The sequence below is a fragment of the Asparagus officinalis genome, chromosome 4 (assembly GCF_001876935.1).
Source record: "Asparagus officinalis chromosome 4, Aspof.V1, whole genome shotgun sequence".
Lineage (NCBI taxonomy): Eukaryota > Viridiplantae > Streptophyta > Magnoliopsida > Asparagales > Asparagaceae > Asparagus > Asparagus officinalis.
In genome coordinates, this window is record NC_033797.1 from 32,235,090 (window position 1) to 32,254,388 (window position 19,299).

At 37.7% G+C, this 19,299-nt stretch overlaps 1 protein-coding gene across 1 annotated transcript in view; it reads left to right on the plus strand.

Annotated features, from left to right (window-relative positions):
* The window catches only part of LOC109838460, a 23,189-nt gene extending 3,949 nt beyond the window's left edge, over positions 1–19,240 (plus strand). The window contains exons 7-17 of the mRNA XM_020406905.1: positions 16–97; positions 177–309; positions 1,312–1,672; positions 1,871–2,359; positions 2,491–2,660; positions 2,741–2,899; positions 6,257–6,331; positions 14,918–15,023; positions 16,487–16,677; positions 17,727–17,942; positions 18,510–19,240. Coding sequence (XP_020262494.1) covers positions 16–97; positions 177–309; positions 1,312–1,672; positions 1,871–2,359; positions 2,491–2,660; positions 2,741–2,899; positions 6,257–6,331; positions 14,918–15,023; positions 16,487–16,677; positions 17,727–17,942; positions 18,510–19,148 — 2,621 coding nt within the window. The 3' untranslated portion in view covers positions 19,149–19,240. The remainder of the gene's footprint in view (positions 1–15; positions 98–176; positions 310–1,311; positions 1,673–1,870; positions 2,360–2,490; positions 2,661–2,740; positions 2,900–6,256; positions 6,332–14,917; positions 15,024–16,486; positions 16,678–17,726; positions 17,943–18,509) is intronic.

Here is a 19,299-nt window from a genome sequence, read left to right on the forward strand (position 1 = left end):
TGGTTGTTTCTGTAGCTGCACATGAGTCACTTCAATCACTATTCATGTCAGTCAAGAAGTTCTTAAAAGAAAATGAGGTTTCTCATTTGTTTACCAGGTCTTTTCTTATTTACTTTATTTGGAATCCAAAATTGCTTTATAACTGGAAGCAATCTAATTTATTTGCTTAAAAACAGCCTCATTGAGAGACTTCCCAAGGTCGTACTTGGAAGCGAGGAAACAGCTGCCATCTCACATGCTCGGAGAGTACTAGCGTTCATGTATTATGCTGGTCCACAGCTTGTAGTGGACCACCTTTTTTGTTCACCTGTAAGCGTGAACTTATATTTATAAATTAATTATGTGGATAATGTTCTAGATGAATTTGATCCACAACCTATGGAAAAATCTGTCAAAAATTTCCCGTAACTTTCTATTGGATTGTGTGCAGGGAGGCAGTGTTTTTGACATAGTTCTGTTGAGCTGTCAGTAGCTTGTCTGTTAGTAGATCAGTTAAAACTCTTGTATCGTGTCATTTACAATGTGTTTATGAAAAAAGAAAAAAGAATTTGGTTGGTTTTTTTCTTGTTTATTGCTGAAATAATAACTGAGATTTGTTCCCCTTTTACCTTCCAATTATTTGCTAAACACGCTGATCAAAACTGGAAAAGTGTGCTGATTGTGGCTATGGAACTATATTTGACTAGGGTTTTGGTATGAAATATACCTCTTTCAGTTTCAACAAAACTTACTGATGACAACCCAAAATCTTGGAACTTTTGAATGTGTGAAAAGAGAGTATGAAATGTTGGCAGTATTCATGTGGATACTTTTATTCCTGTTTCATCCTATGTTCTTGATTCCACTTTTTATTTCATTCAAATAAACTCTGGACAGATGGTCTGATTCATAACCCTTTCAGCTTGATGGAAAAAGTATTCATAATGGTAGTACCAACTACCAAGCTTGCAATATAATGTAGTTACATCAGTCACAAATTATTTAGTGGATTGTGTTGGAAGTTAAATTTAAATGTACATTTGACATTTAAGCATTTAAAGTACCTGTTAGCATTAAAATGAAAAGTCAACGGAGAAGAAAGATGTTCGGTCTGGAATTGATTTCAACTGCCTCTTGAGTGAGGCAAAATTATGATTGTCCATAATGCTTGATGCATAGAAAAGAAAGTATTCATTCTGATCAACTGTAACCTTCATACCTTGGTGTTACACAAGAAACAGACTTACAGTATCTTGTCCATTGAAACTCAGTTACTCATATGCTGTCTAAGGATATATTTGATGCTAACATAATAATAAAAAAAATCTGCAGATAAAAGCTGCTCGTTTCTTGGAGTGCCTGAGGCTATCACTGAGTCCTAGTTCACAATTTTCTGGTCCTGTTGATAAACTTATTTTATCTAAGCCACTCTCTGTTGGATACTTACTGTCTGTTGCTGAGTTGAAAGCTGGTGTTCTCACTGGTGATGCAAGCTGTGGTATTGGAGCAGTTGCAAGACCTGTCTCAGATCTGTCTGTTTCGGAAGATAAGGACTCACAACATCTTCTAGATAATGCAGACACTGGTTATGAGCTCCCTCACATGCCCCCTTGGTTTGTAAATATTGGTAGCGAGAAATTATACACGACTGTTGCCGGAATACTGAGGCTTTCGGGTTTATCTATAATGGCAGGTATCTTGTGTTTTAGCTGGTTATTTTGTCCAAGTAGTGTAGCTTGTTTCGCAGTCTTTTTTCCTTACAAAGAAGATATCCTGCTTATTTCTCCATTCTGTAGAAGATTCGGATTCATGGATTAACCTGTGCTGTGTCTCTGTTTGTGTGTGTGTGTGTTTCTCTCAGCTCACATATTTTGCTATATGGTTATGACAGGGAACATCAGTGATGTATCCTTATCAGTTATTGCAGATATTCTTCTAGAATATTTGCGCAAGCTGGTTTTGGAGCTGAGAATGAAGGATTATAACAAAGAAGCTTGGCAAGTTTGGTATACTCAAAGTGGTTCTGGACAACTGCTGAGGCAAACAAGCTCTGCAGTTTGCATGCTGAATGAGATAATTTATGGACTCTCTGATCAATCAGTCAACTTATATTCACAACTATTCAGGACGTCTGAGGCAGAAGTTGAAAATCGGCAAACCAGATTTATTTGTGATGATTCAACTTGGAAAATTCACAATAAGAAGGATGCTATGGACCATATAATTCATTGTATTGGAAGCATTTTGCATGAATATCTCTCTCCTGAAGTGTGGGATCTGCCAGCAGATCAAAGCTCACCTTTGCTGCAGCAAGACGCAGAAATGTCATTGTCCTTGCATTTTTTCCGTGATATCACTATGCTCCACCAGGAAATATATCGTGACCTTACTCAACCCATTATCTGTGTACATTTAAGACATCTTGCATTAACTAGATCGAAAATATGTTTTTTAATGCATTGGCAACACTAAACAATTGTTTGCTGGTTTCTCCCGTTCAGGTTATTTTAGAAGGGATAGGAATCTTCAGCATGGTTCTTGGACCAGATTTTGTATCCAATGGATTTATGCACTCTACTCTTTATTTATTACTTCAAAATCTTATCTGTTCAAGTTGTCAAATAAGAATTGCTTCAGATGCTGTCCTACGGGTGCTTGCTTGTACATCCGGCCATCCTTCCGTAAGCCCACGAAATTATTTCTTTTAATTTCTATTATTCATTCTGTGTATATGTTGACTTCAATGCATTTTTTGTTCTAGGTAGGACATTTGGTTGTGGAAAATGCTGACTATATTATTGATTCTCTATGTCGGCAATTGCGACACTTGGATCTTAATCCCCATGTTCCTGGTGTATTTGCTGCAATTCTTTCCTACATTGGTTCTGCTCATGAAATCCTACCATTATTGGAAGAGCCGGTATGCCATGTTTTTATTTGTTTATCAATATAATTACAAATTAGTTATCAAATTTGCTGAGGATCATCTGCTTGGTTTTTATGTTATCCAATGTCTTTCTCTTAATCTTCTACAGTTTGAGAAATTTGGTTGGTAGACTATATCACGCTGTCGATTCTAGTGCAGGGGTTGGCTAATTTGTTACGGCATGGTTGCTGTTGGCCCAGTCAAAATAACGAGTTTGGATGATATATTATATATTAATGCTTTTAAGGACAAGGACCGTTGGTTCTAGATAGGGGTGGAAGTGAACCAAATAATTAATAAACAGTTCAAGTATTATTCGTCTAGGTATTCAGTCAAATTCGATTCGGCTGTTCACACTGGTATAAATAGCGATAAATAGCCCCACAATAGCGGCACTAATAGCGTTAGCGGTCCCTTCCCGCTACGCTATCGCACAATAGCGGTGACACATTGCGGAATATGCGCTTTCTGTTCGCAAAAGCGGCCAATAGTGTGCCATAACGGTAAATAGTGGGCGATTGCATGCGAAATCCGCTTTTTGACTGCTATTTAAAAACGGTTTGAGGTTTATTTTTTTAAAATTAAACCTGACCCTTAACCATTGCATTCCACCATCTCCTATGATTTTCGGCATACTCCCGCCACCTCTCATAGCCTCTGACACCTACCTCAATACTTCCTCTCACCTCCTTCACCGTGAGCTCCTTTTAGGATAGTCATCTCACTGCTCAGCTCTTCTTCTCGAAGACCTCCTCCAGTATTACGTGATGGTTACATGTCTATTTCATATTTAGGATCTCTTTAAAGCATAAAATATGTACTTTTAGATTTTTTTTAGATTTTCTTTAATCTTTTTTTTAGTATTTATACATATCTAAATTAGACCGCTATTTGACTTTGTGTTTTTTACTGTTATTTTTACCGCAATAGCCCAAATAGCCTTAGTGATGCCTTACCGCTACGCGACGCTATCCGCTATCGATAACCTTGGTTGTTCATTTAATACTAAATGAATAATTTTTAGTATTCGGCTTATAAATGAATAGAATTTAACCAAAGATATATTCGATTCGATTGTTTATTAACTATTCGATAACCTTTTACATTTTAGTCCTATTTGTTAAATTTATTTCAAATATCACCTATGATCCATCCAAACTTTTATTTACAAAATATCACCTCATATAAATAACTAACTTATCTAGGGTTTCTCCTCATTTCAATTTCCGCCTCCAAATTTTAGGATCCCCCACCCCCCAAATCTCAAGATGGACCTAGGGTTTCTCTCCTCCTCCAGCAAGTCGGCAACACTCATCTCCTCTGACTCTCTTTCCCCCTCGATGCCCTCCACGCCAACGTCCTCTTCCTCGCCGATGTCCTCTTCCTCACCAACCTCTTCCCATCACCGTCGATCTCATCCTCCCGACGTTTTATCTTGCAAGATCTCTCGGTTGATTGAGCGCCACATCGCGGTGAGATTTTGTTTTAGGTAGAGATTAGGGGTTTGAAGCTGATGTTAAACGAATATTCACAAATACTTCTCTAATGTTGATAATAGCTGTTGAATCAAATTTGAAGGGTCCTTGACTATTCGACTTGAATATGAACACAAATTCGAATATGCGAAAATGGACATTATTCGAATTTGAACACTGCAGTATTTGTTTCGATGCGGTCATTTATCTCTCCTAGTTCTAGATGGTCTGAAAGCAACATTCTTACATCCGGTAAGGCATTTCTGGTGTCTGAATTGTTGCAGATTTCAGACTTTCAGTTGCCTTCTAATAACAAATGTCAGCCCTCCCTCATGTAATTTTCCTAAAATGTCAGCCCTTGGTTTGCCTATTCTTAGTCCTATATTTCAAGGAAACCTGATGTTATGTTCAGTGTTGTAAAACACGCTCTGGGCGGCCGCCTAGGCGCCCGCCTAGGCGGAGGCGGTGCCCAGAGCGTGTCGCCTAGCCCTGAGCGGCCACGTCTAGGCGCTGGGAGCGCCTAGGCGGCCGCCCAGGGATAAGCGGGCCGCTTAAGCGGCCCGCCCCACTTTTCCCGAACCAAATTTTGAGCTGGGCGCTCCCAAAAACCCGAACCTAAAAAAAAAAGCCTAACCCAAAACCCAAAACCCGATACCCAATACCCAAAACCCAAACTCAAAAATAAAAACCCTAATCTTCGATCTCACCTTCGTCTCCAACCGACTTCGGACTCGTCTTCGACTCGTCTTCGTCTTCGACTCGTCTTCGACTCGTCTTCGACTCGACGTCGACGACTTCCGACCGAGTTCGTCTTCGATCTCACCTGCCGAGCTCGTCTTCGACTCGACGACTTCGGACCGAGCTCGCCTTCGACTCGACGACTTCCGACCGACCGAGCTCGTCTTCGTCTTCGACTCGTCTTCGTCTCCAACCGAGCTCGTCTTCGTCTTCGTCTTCGTCTTCGACAGTTCGTCTTCGTCTTCGTCTTTAGCTGACAGTTCGCTTCGTAAAACCCTAATCCTTTTTATTTCGATTTTAATTTCCTTTTTTTTTATTCCGAGCTCGTCTTCAAGTTTTGGGTTCTCATTAATTTGATGTTGTAGGCTTGTGTAACTGTGTTGATAATTTTTATTGGGTTCAAGTCTTAAAAAGGAAAAATCTGTGTTGATTGGTTCAAGTTTGATAGATTCTTATTACTTGTGAGGATAATAAACTTCTAGTTATTGGATATTATATGCCTTGTCATTTAGTATGTATGCATCTTTGATTGACTATTATACTTTGGATAGCATATGTGTTGTGTTGGTATTTTTGTATTTATGTATTGTTGATTGAGTATATATATTTATCTTCAAGTATCACAATTAAAAAAAAAAACCGCCCAGAAGAAAAAAACCGCCCAGAAACCGCTTAGGCGCCCGCCTAGACGTCTAAGCGCTGGGCGCCAAGTCCGGCGCCCAGGAGCGCCCAGCGTTTAATGTAACATTGGTTATGTTACTTACAGATAGCATAAGGGCAATTGTTTATATGACAGTAAATCACAGTCATCATTTTATTTTATATTAAATTTTCATTACAAATTTGAATATTTTACTTCATCCTTGGTCATGAAATCTTTGTTGCTGCATACCTGCAATGTATATAGTACTTTATCTTCATTTCACTGCCTCAGCAGATTAATTTCTTTTACTTTCCTGATTATGGACTTCATATATTGCCTTTTCTCGATAGTTCCTGTAGTTTTCTTTCCCTTTGTAATAGATATATGTGCTCTGGTAATTTTTGGTTTGTGCTAGATCTTGAATGCCTCTGTAAATTAAAAATTATATCCAAGTTTACGATTCGTTTTATCAATTTATGTTTGAAACTGCCACAGATGCAAGCTGTTTCTTCGGAGCTGGAGGTTCTTGGTAGGCACCAGCACCCTCACTTAACAATCCCATTTCTAAAGGTTATTTCTAATCTTTCTTCTCTCTAGCACTAGTATGTCACCACTGTCTTCTGGTATGAATTTCTTTGTATAAGAGAAGCATATTTATCCTTTGGTGGTTACTTGAAGTTATGCTTTAAAAATTTGTTTCTTCTAGTAGAAGTAGAACTATTGCATCTCATTGTCAATTGTAGCCTGGATTCTCTGCAAGCCATACCTCATCACTGATAACTGACACTGAAATATTAAAACTTCCATTGCTGTCTAGACGTCTAGCTATTTGGCTGTAGCCTTGCTGTTACAGCTATCTTCATGTGTTTTCTCCCCCAACCACATGTGATACATGTTAATCATCAATTTTGTGGTCTTTTTCCATGACTTTTTTTTTTTTTTTTTTGGGGGGGGGGGGGGGGGGNGAATCATCGATGACAAATTTGTTTTTCACTATCTATGAAAGGTTTGCATGCCGGTTCATTAAATTGATCGTATATATCCTGATAAACATTTTTTGCATCTATCATAAATGCATCATTTAAGCATTCCTCAATTTTACTTTCTCTGCTGCACTTGAAATCCCAGTTATGCCGTGTTTTTATGTTTCGTTCTCGCACTTTGCATACCAAAGTAACTGCACTTTTGTGAGTTTTTATAGTTTCCTGATTTGATTCTATTTTATACCAAAGTAACTGCACTTAGGTGAGTTTTTATAGTTTCCTGATTTGACTCTATTTTATAGAAGGTAATATCTGTTTTAAAGTTTATGCCTTATTTATATTCTTGACTATCTTCATTAAGGTTATGTTTTAATTAAAACATACTTGAAAATGAAATTCTTTTTTCCAATGTGGAGATAAATTCTTAAGATTGGAAATTTACCCTCACTCTATTTTTGTGATAGCTAGGGAAGGAAAGCTTCGCTAGAATAGTCAAATGAGGATATTGTAGATATTTTAGAATGACCAATCAATTAATAATAGCATAAAAAATTGGAATGTTATGAGTAGAAGGGAGACATTGAAGTTCTAAATGATCTTAGGTAAACAGAAACTAGGGTTGGAGTTTTCCCGTTCCTATTCTTTGAGGATCCTTTCTGCCTTAGGTTCCTTGAAATGAATCTAGAAAAGTGCTTCCAACCGGCTATCCCTGGGAATTCTAAAAGCCTTAAATTGTAGGATTTGGATGCGGTCCTTTGTTGCGAATTGACCTCCGCGCTAATAGCAATTTGTTGGAAATTGATCAGAGATCGAACACCTTCTAGGGTTTACTGCAAAAAATATTAGCGAATACTAAATGAAACAATCTCAAAGAAACTAGCCTGACAGTCATAAAAGCAAGGAGAGGGGTTCTTTTACTTTATTGAGGAGAATAAGTACAAGATCTTTCAACATTGGCTTGCAAATCCTAACAAGAAAAGATCTTTCTTCTTCACTCTCTATCTCTTTTGGTTGATAGGATTAAAAACACTGACCTGATGGAAGGACCTTTTAAATGGGATTTTAATCAGATACTACAAAGCCTTTAAAGATATCTGAAACAGCCTAATTATCAGTTGAATACGCCATTGACCATGCGCACCTACTACACATGGTCGGCGCTCTACTTGTGGACTATGTGCGGTGGGCGCACGTGGTCGTGTTTCTAGTCTTGGAGAACGTGCGCCTACCGCATGCGGTCAAGTTATTGCCGCTTCTTGCTATTGCTGCTATTTCTTTTGCTTTTCATCTTCAAAGCCATTTTAATATCTTACGCTTCTTGCTATTGCTGCTATTTCTTTTGTTTTTCATCTTCAAAGCCATTTTAATAGCTTGTCTTTCAGTGGCAAATTTGAGCTAACTTCAATAGTTAAGCAATGAAATTATGAAGAAGTTTGTAACTGATGAAACTACTTCATTCGGGTTGATCGTCAAGGAAAGAGGGGGAAGCAGTAATCAAGGAGGAAATAGATCCAAAATACGGATCCAAATCAAGGCTTCGACTCAAGATGATAGAGGTTGTTTCTTCTGCAAGAAGATGGGGCGCATAAAGGACTGTAGTAACTATAAGTAGTGGTTAGAGTGACAGGGAAGATCACTGAGCTATAATGAGATGGATCAAGCTAGTGTAGCTTTCGAAACAAAGGAGAACGAGAAAGATCGCGACATGTTGATTGCATCTATTAGAAAGTGCTCGTACTGTGATATATGGATTATTGATTCTGTGTGCACATATCATATGTGCCCTCACATGGGCGGTTTGAAACTTATGGGGACTACAATTGTGCGGCAGTTGTTATGCGGAACAACTCAACTTGCTAGATTGTTAGCATCACAATATCAAGGTAAAGATATGCGATGGGATGGTGAGAACTCTAACGAATGTACGACATTTTCCGGAGTTGAAGAACCTGATTTCTCTAGGAGCACTTGATAGTGCGGAATGCAGGTTGGTAGGGGGAAGGCGCAACAGTAAAGGTGATGAAGGGCGTACTGGTCTATCTCTATGGCAACAGAAGGGCAAACCTGTATAGGTTGATTGAGAGCACGGTGACCGACGAAGCTTTGATTTGAGCAATTGAGTAACAGTTGGAGGAAACCTCAAAGCTTTGGCACATGCGTCTAGGCCACATGAGTGGAAGGGGTCTTAGGGTGTTGAATGCAAAGAAATTGCTTAAAGATGTTAAGAAGTGCAAGCTATAGTTTTACAAGTTCTGCATGATGGGAAAGCAACATAAGGTGAGCTTCACAATAGCATTATACAAGATAAAAGACTTATTGGACTATATTCATTCAAACATGTGGGGCCCTGCATTGATAAGTTCCAAAGGCAGTACAGAATATTTCGTCACGTTCATTGACGACTTTTCACTTTTCACGGAATGCATGGGTTTTTTCTAACTTATAATTCTCAGGTATTCGAGAAGTTCAATGAGTTGAAAACGAAGGTCTACGAGTTGACGGGACAAGCAGACAGGGTGATAGATTAAGTATTTGAGGCCAAACAGGTGGTGTAAATACACTTTGAAGAAGTTCAAGCAATTCTGTATTGAACATGCATACATTGGCTGATAGAACGTATTAGGGCGACCAGAGTAGCACGTGGTAACTGAGCGCGCATGAATCAAACAGTATTAGAAAGATCCAGGAGCATGAGATTATGGTCAGATTTACCGAGGGGCTTTTCAGCAGAAGCTATGAATCATGCGTGCTATTTGGTCAATTGTTCACTATCGATCGCCATCAATCCTCAGACCTTAGATAAAGTTTAGATGGGAGAGCTAGTTAGCTACGATTCCTTGAGAGTTTTTGGGTGCTATGCCTACGTTGTGATGGATAGGAACATGAGCAAACTGGATGCAAAGTCAATGAGATGTTACTTCATCAGGGTTCAAAAGGGTGTCAAAGGATACAATTTATGGGATTTGAAAAGCAAGACCACATTTGTCAATGGAGATATCACTTTTGATGAGGAGTCCATGCTAGGTGATGATGGACGGGAACCACAAAAGAAAGATGTTGAACATGAATAAGTTAAAGAGCATTCAGTGCAGATAGAGATTACATGCTCATAGCAAGTTAAGGATATGGACACAGATGATGCAACTTGGGACAAGATGTAGCTGTGGGAGAGCAAATAGTTACAGACGGTGATGAGGAGATTTAACCCTAGCCAAAGTATTCTATAGCACAAGAACAATTGAGGACCCATAAGGCACCAGTCATGTAAGGTTTCGAAGATGAACAAATAGCATTTGCTCTTGTTACGAAAAGTGGCTATCCAAGCAATTGTGAGGAAACACTTGATAGCGAAGATAGCAACAAGTGGTTGATTACCATGACAAAGGAGACAAGAGTCACTTAAATCAGACGAGATCTAGTCACACTATGGAAGGATAAACGAGATGCATTTAGTGTGAGTATGACAATTGTGTTTATTTCAGGAAATATGGCGAAGGAGCATTCGTATACTTATTGTTGTATATAGATGACATGTTGATTGTAGCGAGGAGTATGCAGGAGATACAAAGTTTGAAGGCTCGATTGAGCAAGGAGTTTGACATGGAGGACTGTTGAAGCCAAGAAGATCCTTAGGATGGAGATTCATCGAGACAGGAAAGTGGGAAAGCTATTATTATCCCAATATAGAAAAGTTGATTGAAAGATTCAACATAGGAAAGATGAAATCGATGAGCACACCCCTATTGTCGGTCACTTCAGGCTAATATCATATATGTGTATGAATATAGAGGAGAAGGAAGAGATGTATCGAGTGCCATTTGCAGGTGCGGCGGGTCACATATTTTAAGTGCGACGGGATCACTCATGTATGCTATAGTGTGCATAAAGTCGAACTTATCGTATGCTGCGAGTTTGATGAGCAGGTACATGTAGAATCTAGGGAAGCTGCAGTGGGAGTTAGTGAAGTGGATATTGCGATATCTAAAGGGTACAACACAACTCGAGCTATTATACGAAAAGGTGCAGGGGAAGCTGAGCGAGTTGAAGGATTATGTATATTCAGACTCCGCAGGAGATCTTAGTCATCGAATGTTGATGACTGGCTTCGTATTCACAGTTGGAAATGGGCCTGTAAGTTGAAAATTGTAGCTAAAAGATGCTATTGCACTTTCAATAGCGAAAGCAATATACATGGTAGCGATTGAAGCAACCAATAAGGCCTCATGGTTGAAAGGATTGGTTCGTAATTTCAGGTTCAAGGTTGCTACCATGGAGTTATGTTGTGACAGTCAAAGCATCATTTATTTGGTAATGGATAAGTGTTTCATTAAAAGTCGAATCACATTGAGATACGGTTTCACAAAATTAGAGTGGGAAGCAAGAAAAGATATCAAGATGGTAAAGATTGATATAAAGAAGAATTCAGCGAATATCATGACGAAGCTAGTCACTACTAAGAAGTTTAAGACATCCTTGGGACTTTATTCAGGCACTCACTCAATGATGACAACACTGTCTCAAGTGGAGACTGCGATGGTACACCACTTAGGTGGAGGTCATGGCAGGTGTATTGTATACTTATGGATTTGAGGAAAGCATGCAGCTTCTGGTGGAGGCTGTGAAAGTATTTAGATACTCATGATTTTGAGGATGATACACGGCATAAGGTGGAGCCGTGATAGCTAAGAAAGGAAGACATGCAAATTTGAGGCAATGTGTAGATTTTTGATGTTGACTCTAATTTGCCAATAAAATACGAATTATTAAAATGACTTTGAAGATAAAAAGCAAAAGAAACAATAGCAGTAGTAAGAGCGGCAACAACAATTTGACCGATTGTGGTATACGCATGCGTCCCAAGTCTCGAAACTCGACAGTATGCGCCCATCGCACGCTGTCCATGGGTAGCAAATGCGGTCAGTGTCGTATTCTGCTGTTAGTTGGGGCTATTTTGGGTATCTTTTGACAGATTTTGTTGTATTAAATTAGAATCTTATTTAAAGGGTTCTTCCATCAGGTCGGTATATTAATTCCATTAGAATTACAACGAACAAAGGAGGTAGAGAGAAGAAGAGAGATTTATTTCTTGTTAGGATTTGCATGCTAGTGTGAGAGATGTTATAATTCTTCTTCTTAATAAAGTAAAAGAACCCCTCCTTTCTCCTATGGACGTAGGCAATATCGTTAGTTTTTTGTCCCTCCACCCCCCTCCCCCACCAAAAAAAAAATTCCGAACAGATATATCTTATCATGAAGCTTAATATATCAGTTCTCTGTTAATCTTTAAATAACAAGAACAAGTTTCTTAGAAACTGCCTTTGTAGTGAACTTTCAGTTTTATGAATATCTTCTTTCATCCATTGAGCATAACTTGTTTCCAGAATTCCAGATATTTTTTTCTTTTAGCAACGAAAGCTGAACCTACCTTTCAATAACTAGTGTTCCATTTTGAGACCTTGGCCCTTATTTCAAGGTGGAGAGTAGAGAACCTTTGCAGAGCCCCATCTAGGGATGGAGAGTGAAAAACCTTTCTTTACAACAGTGAAGAGGGGAGCTATGTAGCCACTAAGGATAGAATTCACTAGGTTGATTAGTACTCATATGTATTAATTTTCCTCTTTTTTATGTTATTTACTTAGCTCTAAATAGTATTTGCTATGCCAAAGTTAATTGCCAATAACCTATTAAAGTGAAACATAGTAAATTATAGATTTATGAATAATTATTCTTGAGTCTTGACTGAAAGATAACCCTAGGAATAATTAACTAAGCATAAGCTATGACAAAATTAACTACCTATAACATATAGAAGTCTAGTTATTTTTATATATTATTTAGACCTTAGACTAATTAAAACATGAAACAATTAAACATAAAAGAAGGAACCAACAAAATCTAACCTAGCTTCATCATCCTAAGCAACCTAGACTAATTTAGCCATGCATGATAAAAGAAAAGCAAATGAAATAAAAGAAGAACAAACTATTGCAAGGGTTAAATAGAAGAAGTAAACTTTTATTAACAAGTAAAGCTTACAGAAAGAAGTTTCACAATGCAGACGGTCTTCCTTTTAGATGGCCAAGCCTTCAATTGAATTACTAGAAGAATTGATGAAAACTAGTGGGGTCTAGGGTCATACTTACTATAAAAGGATCGCTCACAACCGTAGGATAGGGATCCTTCACAACCGTAGGATTTAACTTGGTCTCAAGTAATTGAATATATGATGTCAAATGAGATCAAACCGGATTTGTTTCTTAATCCAAATAATGCTCAAATTTATTTCTAAAAATAACCTAAGGCTGATTAATTTCGGATTTCTTCTAAATATGGATGATGTTGATGGAATTTTAGGAATCTGCCAATCTAGAGAGCTCCATCTCATCGAGATAAATGATTTTCATATATAATTGCAATATGCTAGATTTCGACGTGCGGTTTGAGAGATATTGCATTTTCTTTACAGTCAACTATCTTGAATCCGAATTTGACTTGGTCTCCTTTTCCTTGGCCTCCAAGTAATTAAATATTTCCTTTTCTTCTTGATTCCCTGTTGGAGACCTGATTGATTCTTTTTAGAACTTGGGTTTTAGGCTTCGATGGGCTTCTTCATCTTTTGGGCTCTTCTTTGTTTAAAACTAATTTTCCTGTAGATACACCAAAAATATGCAAGTAGCAATTTAAATAGTACAAAAATATAGATAAACGGGGATATAACAATGATATAAAATGTACTAATTAGAAGCACTTCTGCATAGAAGCACCTTTGCATAGGCCCATCTAGTTGTCAAGCAACCTGTTCCAAAGTCCCTATTCCATTGGCTCTAGATTAGATGTTGATGACCTTTGACGAAAAATTGATTTATGACTGGCAAATTCAGTCTGTTAATAGTTTATGTGGATTTCTTCATTTAGGATTTTGTGTGCAGTTACTTAGCGCAGGGTTTGTTGAGTTACAACTGAAACCAGCAATGCCATCTGTTATATAGAGGATACTTTTTTAAAGAACGGATGGCACCACGTCGACTCGGGAGGCGGGATGTTTGGTTAATGCAAGCTATCTAGTGCTATACTTCTATAGTGAAGTTCTTTTGTGTTGACATGCATACTGGGTCTATTTTTAAGAATGTTCTGTATGTTAGCGTCCATGCACCATAGGCTGGAACTGGAATGAAGGTTAAAGTGTGTAAAAGCTGCACTTTTATGGTTTTGTTGCTTGTAATTTCTTGGAAACGGTTCCAATTTTGACATGGCTAGTTCGTCCCCTGAATCTCCTGAAAGTTGACCTCTTGTTCTGTGGTGGGATTCACCTTCCCTAATCATCTTACTAAAACCAATTTTGTTCTGGGTCAGCTGGCATGCTAAAGGTAATGATAATTCCGTAGAAAAGTTTGAGGTTTCTTTGGGAAAGTTTTCTAGAGCCTCTCAAACAAATATAATATTGAAAAAAACATTCGAAAGCCATTTGACCAAATAAAAGGCAGTAAGGCATATAGAAATTTAGCAACCAAACAGGCGACTTCAACGAGTAAATACCAATTACTTCTAGTTCTTGCATCAAAGAGGTGTGGTGTTATTGATTCACAATATATTGTATGTACCTTTAAACACCTTTCATTTCGGTTCTAAGCTTCTTACATGGCACTCCTCTGACTACTTTGCCCAACTTTGGTGGGCATGAAGTGGGGAAATTTTCAATCTTTCTGTCTTTGCATGTTATCCACCAGTTCTGCAATTTTGCCTTACATGGTATCCATAAAGTCTGCCCTGCCTTCGATTCATTCAATAAAAAACTTGTTCGCATTATCCACCAAGAGAAAACCATAAAGCTTATATATACCATCTTTGTTGCTAGAATGAACTGGTCAAGTTCTTCAATATGGTATTTGTAATTAAATAATATTTTATCATATATTGTATCTAGTATGGTAAGATTATAAAAAATGCAGTATTTCATAATCAACAGGAGTTTGGAATTCTGATGGGGTTGTCTCATGAGAACTTTCAGCTTCAACACCTGTTTTTCGCATAGGCAAAATCAAATACATTTCCTAATACTAGTTAAACTGAAGAAAAATGTCTGTAAACTGCAACATACATATTCTTTTACCTTTCTTTGTGTTTGTGTGCTTTGTTTTCTTTTTTTTTCACAGTGTCTTATTTTCTCTCTCAGGCCATAAATGAGATTACCAAGGCTTCAAGGTTAGAGTCTTGCAAGCTGACCCAGAAGGCTGAGTCATTTTATGGATATGTCAAAGTGGAGATTACCGACATTTCTGGTAAAGCGAAGTTTATGATACATCGAGTGTAGATGAAGATTTCCCCCTTACTTAGACTTTTATTCTATCGGTGTTAGTTATTATTACAACTATAATTGTTATTCTTGTTAATGATAAGTGGAAACAGAAAGAGTAAATCTACCCAGCCATTGCCTTTTATCATTCTAGGTTTGCCTTGGCTAGGAATTTAGCAACAGACCTCAACACAATGAAGGTTTGATTTACTTTCTAGCTTACTGTCCTGTGTGTTTTTTCACTTGCTGACTTGGCACAAATTCATGGATGTTGTTGTTGTCAATTTTTACTAGCTACCTTAACTTTGCTTCTTAATGTCCATAGTAATGTTAAATCTAGGTTTCACTGCTTGTTTTTCTTTTGGCATATGAAACATTTTCCTTTTCCTCTTTGTTCTTCCCTAGATTGGTAAATTTGATTGTTGGTTTCTTAAGTTTCAATACCAGAAAGGCTGGCCATCCGACCAGCTAACTGTACATGGTACCTTGGACAGGATTTTTTGTTCTGATAATTATTTTCACTATTAAGGTAGACCGCCTTGTTGCATGGGTACTTCTATCATGAAGCAGTAACCGTACGCGGTGCGTGCTGTACTCATACCTCCATCAACATATCCTTGGACACTCCTTGATATGTGCATACATTTATTCCGACGTGTACTCAATCATATAATATTTATTTTAATTTAAGATGTTTGTCATACAATTCTTGGATGTATGTCCTGCACATCCACTTCCTAAAACTCGTCGGACATGGATTGGGTTTGTTTCGGCCCATATGCAGCTCAGAACTATGATTTTCGAGGATCGTTTTGGTATCTAGTTCAAAAACAAGTAGTTTTTCCAATTTATATTGTATAGATAGTAAAAGAAAGATAAAAATTTCATAGACATTTTAGTTCTCATAAGATGTGATCTCATGTAAATTATTAATTTTGTATATGTACATATTTACAATGAATGTATGTATTTACTTGTGTCCCATAACCATAACCACAATCGTGCCAAAGCCTGTACCCCTTTCCATGCAACATTGCTGCCCTCTTAATATTCTCCATAACTTATGTTTAGGTTTTCCTATTTAGCTTTTTAGTTGATATAGTTATGTCTTACATATTCAGTACTCTTTTCATGATCAGGGAATTTGGTTGCTGAATTCTAATTTATGATAGCATCAAGCTATCTCTGTGATGATGGATCGTTATGGTTCTATCTTTGTGTTGGCTAGTATTTTTGTGGCTATTTCTTCGATCAATTCTATAACTGTTTTGATCACATTGATACACAAGATTTTCAAATGGCTTTCTGAATAATGTGTCATGGGTGGTTATATTCTGCTGTTTTATCATGTTACACCTATTTAAAAAATGACCCTGTTTTCAAAATAATTTAATTGTTCTATTTTGTTGATGACTGATTGTTTGCTTTATTTTCTGACGGAATTAAAAGAAGCAACAGACAGCAGAAACAACATTAACCTTCATTTGGAGCACTTAGAAGAATTATTACTTCAGCTGAATGAGATGAGAAGGTATCGACGAATAGTTGGATCTCTCACTGGATCGTGTTTAAAGGCTTCAATACCTTTGCTTTCTTCTTTGAAGGAATCAGCTTGCCTCCTAGCACTAAATATAATAGAGGTATTGTCGCATTGAATTATGTATTATTCTGGAATATAGTTTTTCTTCTGCAATGATAGAACTTAATGATTGAGTTTTCACAAAGAATTCATGCATGCATGTAAATTCAATTTTAAGAAGGCAGGATGAGGGGTTGAAGAGGGAGAAGAATTAATTTTCAAACATTCAAAATAAGTTAAACGAACAATTTTTCAAAACAGCCCCATTTCATTTTTTTTATTTTTAAAATCGACCGATTTTTTGTATTTACCAAAACCGACCCGTTTTTTGCCACGTCAGCCTAATCACCGTCCTAAATAGTCGGGGTTGCCAACTCCGACTATTTAGGACATAAAATTTTAGGGTTTTAGGCTTCTAATTGGGGTTTAACGCACTCCTAAATAGTCGGGGTTGGCAACCCCGACCCCGACTATTTAGGATGGTGATTAGGTTGACGTGGCAAAAAACGGGTCGGTTTTGGTAAATAAAAAAACATTGGTCGATTTTAAAAATAAAAAAATAAAATGGGGCTGGTTTGAAAAATTGTTCTAAGTTAAACTATTCATAATGAAATCAATAGTTAATATGCATGTAAATTACACTTCATTTATGCCTTCACTTGTTATTTATTATCAATCACATGGCTCACAGTGTACAACTAGCTCTGTGATAAAGGATTAATATAGCATCTTGTAACTTTGTCTGGGCTAATATTTTGTTTACTCAGACTCCTCACCATCAATGTTGTTCCTTTGCATAGTATCCTTACCCTGTAAGTAATGTACTCCTATGGTAGAAGGCTGATCTTGCTTCTCCAAGTGAAATGGATTTCATATCCGTATTCAAGATGCTGAAAACGAACAAATTTTCATCTATTTGTCAACTGGATTCAGCTCTTTTTGAGTTGGTTCCAAGTAGTTGTTTAGGGCCTATAACTTTTTCTGGTCTGCTGTATTGTTTAATGAACTTTTTACTCCACTTTGCTTTGTCTTCTTTAACTTTTAGCCAAATTATTGTATTTTGGTCTTTAACTTTATTGGAAACGTTCTAACTGTATTTTGCTTTGTTAGGATGTTACTATATCTCTTTCAAAAGTCGAAGAAGGCTATAAACATGAGAAAGAAACCAAAATCGCAATTGAGAAAGCAATGCAGTTAGCTTCATCCACTGATCTCCAGGAGGACATGGATATTGGAGATGGTGAAGCCGATGAGAACAGATTGCTCCCAGCAATGAACAAGATCTGGCCTTATCTGATTCTCTGCATGAAAAATAAAGTTTCAGTGGTACGTGAACTTTATTTCTTTGCCGTAATTACATTCTGAGAAGAGTAGAAAGATATGACTTCTGTAATCCAAATTGCATCCTGTTGTAATTCATTTGCATCTATTTATCTGTTTGCCATACTTGGGAACCTCTTTGTTGACACGTTTCTGTTTGTATCATATCTCATGTGTTAATGCAACACTTATAATCCTCGCACCTTAGGTTCTTTCTAATTTTTTTTTGAAAGGTTGCTCCTTGGTTCCATGAGATTAAAACTCCATAAACAGTAGAATGGGTTAGCTGACTAGCCAATCAGCCAACTGAGTTCCCATTTCATGTCCATGATCATTTGATCAAGGATTTTGACATCAAATTCCGAGGTCTGACGTTAGGTGTCCAGTATGGAAGAAATGTTGTCATCTTCTCCATGGCGCCTTCCTAATTTTGCATTGGGGTTTCCTTAGCTGACCCCATTTTGATAGGTGGAGAAAGGCTTAGGTGGTGTTTCCGTAGATGATAATTACGTTCTAAGACTTTGCTCTTAAAATTTAGTAAACAATATAACAGCAATCCGTAAATCTCTGCAGGCTGTTATTACTAGATGCATAAGTGTACTTAGCAGAGCAGTCCAAATATCAGGAGGAAGTTTCTTCATCCGCCGGTTCCATAGTGATGGGTCCGTCATCTGGAAACTGCTAGCCTCGTCACCATTTCGGAGACCTACGCCATCGAAAGGTGATAAACAAATACTTCTTCCATACAGGAGCGCTCAGTCTTCAGAAGATGCATTTGCCGAAACTTCCAGCCTAAAGATGCAAATTGCAATTTTAAACATGATAGGGGAGTTATCTTCTAATACGAAAAGTGCACCAGCCATTGAAGCGGCACTCAAGAAGGTTGCTGGTCTTGTAGTTGGGATTGCATGCAGTAATGTGGTTGGTCTCCGTGATGCCTCGATAAAGGCATTGTCTGGACTTGCTTGCATTGACCCGGATCTTATCTGGCTTCTTCTGGCTGACGTTTACTACTCGTCGAAAAATAAGAACATGCATAGACAACAACCACCAACATCAGATCTACCTGAGATGAGCCAACTTCTACCTCCTCTGTTATCTCCTAAGGACTACTTGTACTTGCAGTATGGTGGAGAGAGTTCGGGCTTTGATCTTGATTTCTCGTCAGTAGATTTTGTGTTTCAAAAGATGCAGGGTGGAGAGTTGACCTGATAAATTGTATGTCATCCAAAGCTGGCACTGTTGTAACTTTTGTGTATATTCTATAAATTTATATATTTATAAAATTTTGTACAGATTTCTGATTTTGGTGTTTTACTGCATTGTCATGATAGATAAATTGGGCCGTGGGTGGGATAACTCT